Genomic DNA, 1,876 nt, shown 5'->3' with positions numbered 1-1,876 from the left:
TTAAGCATATGTGATCAAATTTCTGTAAAAAAAATTTGCACAATTGTAAACATAAAACATGAATAGATCGCTGCTATACTGGGCGTACCATTTCGCGTACATGGCCGGCTGCCCGGCGCAAATACTGTCCCGATTTTTCTCAGTAGAAAACCAGAATAAATCACGCACCCGTAATTTGGCTTCGACCCAGAGCTCCTACTTCAGAGTTGAAACCTCAAAATAGTAACTTTATTAGAGCATGGAGGTATTATACCTCTATGATTGGAAGAAATATAGTATTGCGACACGTGCATAGAATTTGACAAATGGGGGGGGGGCGTGGCGCTACCTAAGATTCTGCTGCGCTACCTAATTTTTGCCCTAGGTAGCACACTGTGCTACTTTGCTCAAAAAAGTATTTCGAACACTGCGTTAATCAACAGTCCATACCGAACCAACGTACCGTCAGTAGCCATCAAACCGGCATACAAACATATTACTCACATAACTTTCATACTACACACAAACAAATAACCTAAACCAATAGAAAAAACCCGGAGGTTTGAAATCTACGATTTCCCTTGTTGTTGTTGTTGTTAGTGTCTTTCGGCTTTTCTGTTTCTACTGTGACAGAATCGGCAACTACAGACTTTGGGGTAGTTTCTTCCTCACGTGTAGAAATCTGTACCTGGTGTACCTCAGGCCCCTGGTGTACCCCTGCATTTTCACATGGATATTTGATGATGCATTCAGCACAAGTGAATTCACTTTCTTCGTCTTTGATCAGTTGCCGGAGGAAGAATTCGTGTAGGCCGGTACAGGAGTAGTGGAACCATTCCTGGCAGTTGTTACACTGGATAACGCCACTGTCTTCTGGCCCTGGACGGTCGCATTTGTGACACATGATGTCTTCGCATCCAACTTCGTCGTCAAGGCATTTTGATAGCTGACTTTTTAGTTCTTCAAAGGTATACAACACCCATAGGAAGCATGCTGAGCCTTGTACAAGTATCTTGCTTGTCTGGTATACATGTAAGGTTACTGAGCCGATCGGGTCTGCTTTGGTGGTATCATGATCAAAGAAAGGGACAGTCAGCTGATTGCCATGCCTACCCTTGTTGTTGGTAGAAGTGTTGTAGTGAGATTCGATGTTGTCTACCCAGTGTTCGTGCGATCCAGCCGGGATATGTATAGTGACGCTATTCTCATTGTACTGCACAAAGTAGTCATCGGTTGGCTTTGCCTTCTTGTCTCGCTTAGTCGGTTCAACGATTACATTTGAGTTGTCGTAATGCTGTCGACGATCTGCGTTTGAGAGGACGTAGAATGCTTTGCTCACCTCCGAAAAGTGCTGGCGGGCCTGTGTTAGCAGCCGCTTGTCCTTGTCCTTCGTCGTATTCAGGGCTTTGTCATACTTCTTCACTGCTTCCTTGTAGGCCACCGTAATCTCAGCTTCAGTAGCGTCAGTCGTGATACCTAGCAGTCCGTATAACTTGCCAGGAGAGCAGGAGCCGCGATCTTCTTTCGCCATTTTGTCCGCTTGGGTCCGACGGCTTGGGTCGGCTTGGTCTGGGTCCTTTGTTCTCGAGACGCGATTCTGTTGCTCAGTCCAAATTTAGGCTTTTTGGATCGTAGATAGAAATATTATGCCCCAAAGCACATACAATAAGGTAACAATGACGTTACTAATGGTTTGGGTACGTTTTAGATAGCACTTTTGTCGTAAAAGTAGGAAAATCCTCAATATCAGGTGGAGCGACTATACAGAGACGTCCATCTCGCCGCCATCTTGAATAATATTACAGAAGTGTTTCAAATGCATATTTAAGAGACCACCTTTCCCCTCCTACCACATATTCAAGTCCATGTGAAAAATAATGAAGTTAAACTAATTTAA

At 44.2% G+C, this 1,876-nt stretch overlaps 1 protein-coding gene across 1 annotated transcript; it reads right to left on the bottom strand.

Moving 5' to 3' along the window:
• Nucleotides 1–667: 667 nt before the first annotated feature.
• LOC109465815 lies at nucleotides 668–1,736 on the bottom strand (the record flags this gene model as incomplete). The annotated part of the gene is made up of 1 exon (XM_019763255.1): nucleotides 668–1,736. A coding segment is annotated over exon 1 (843 nt), but the record flags the coding sequence as incomplete, so codon positions are not given.
• Between the last annotated feature and the right edge of the window lie 140 nt (nucleotides 1,737–1,876).

This window comes from Branchiostoma belcheri, unplaced genomic scaffold (assembly GCF_001625305.1).
Source record: "Branchiostoma belcheri isolate BF01 breed outbred unplaced genomic scaffold, Haploidv18h27 scaffold1587, whole genome shotgun sequence".
NCBI classification, from domain to species: Eukaryota; Metazoa; Chordata; class Leptocardii; order Amphioxiformes; family Branchiostomatidae; genus Branchiostoma; species Branchiostoma belcheri.
The sequence above is the reverse complement of the archived record's forward strand: the minus strand, read 5'-3'. Positions and strand labels throughout refer to the sequence as shown.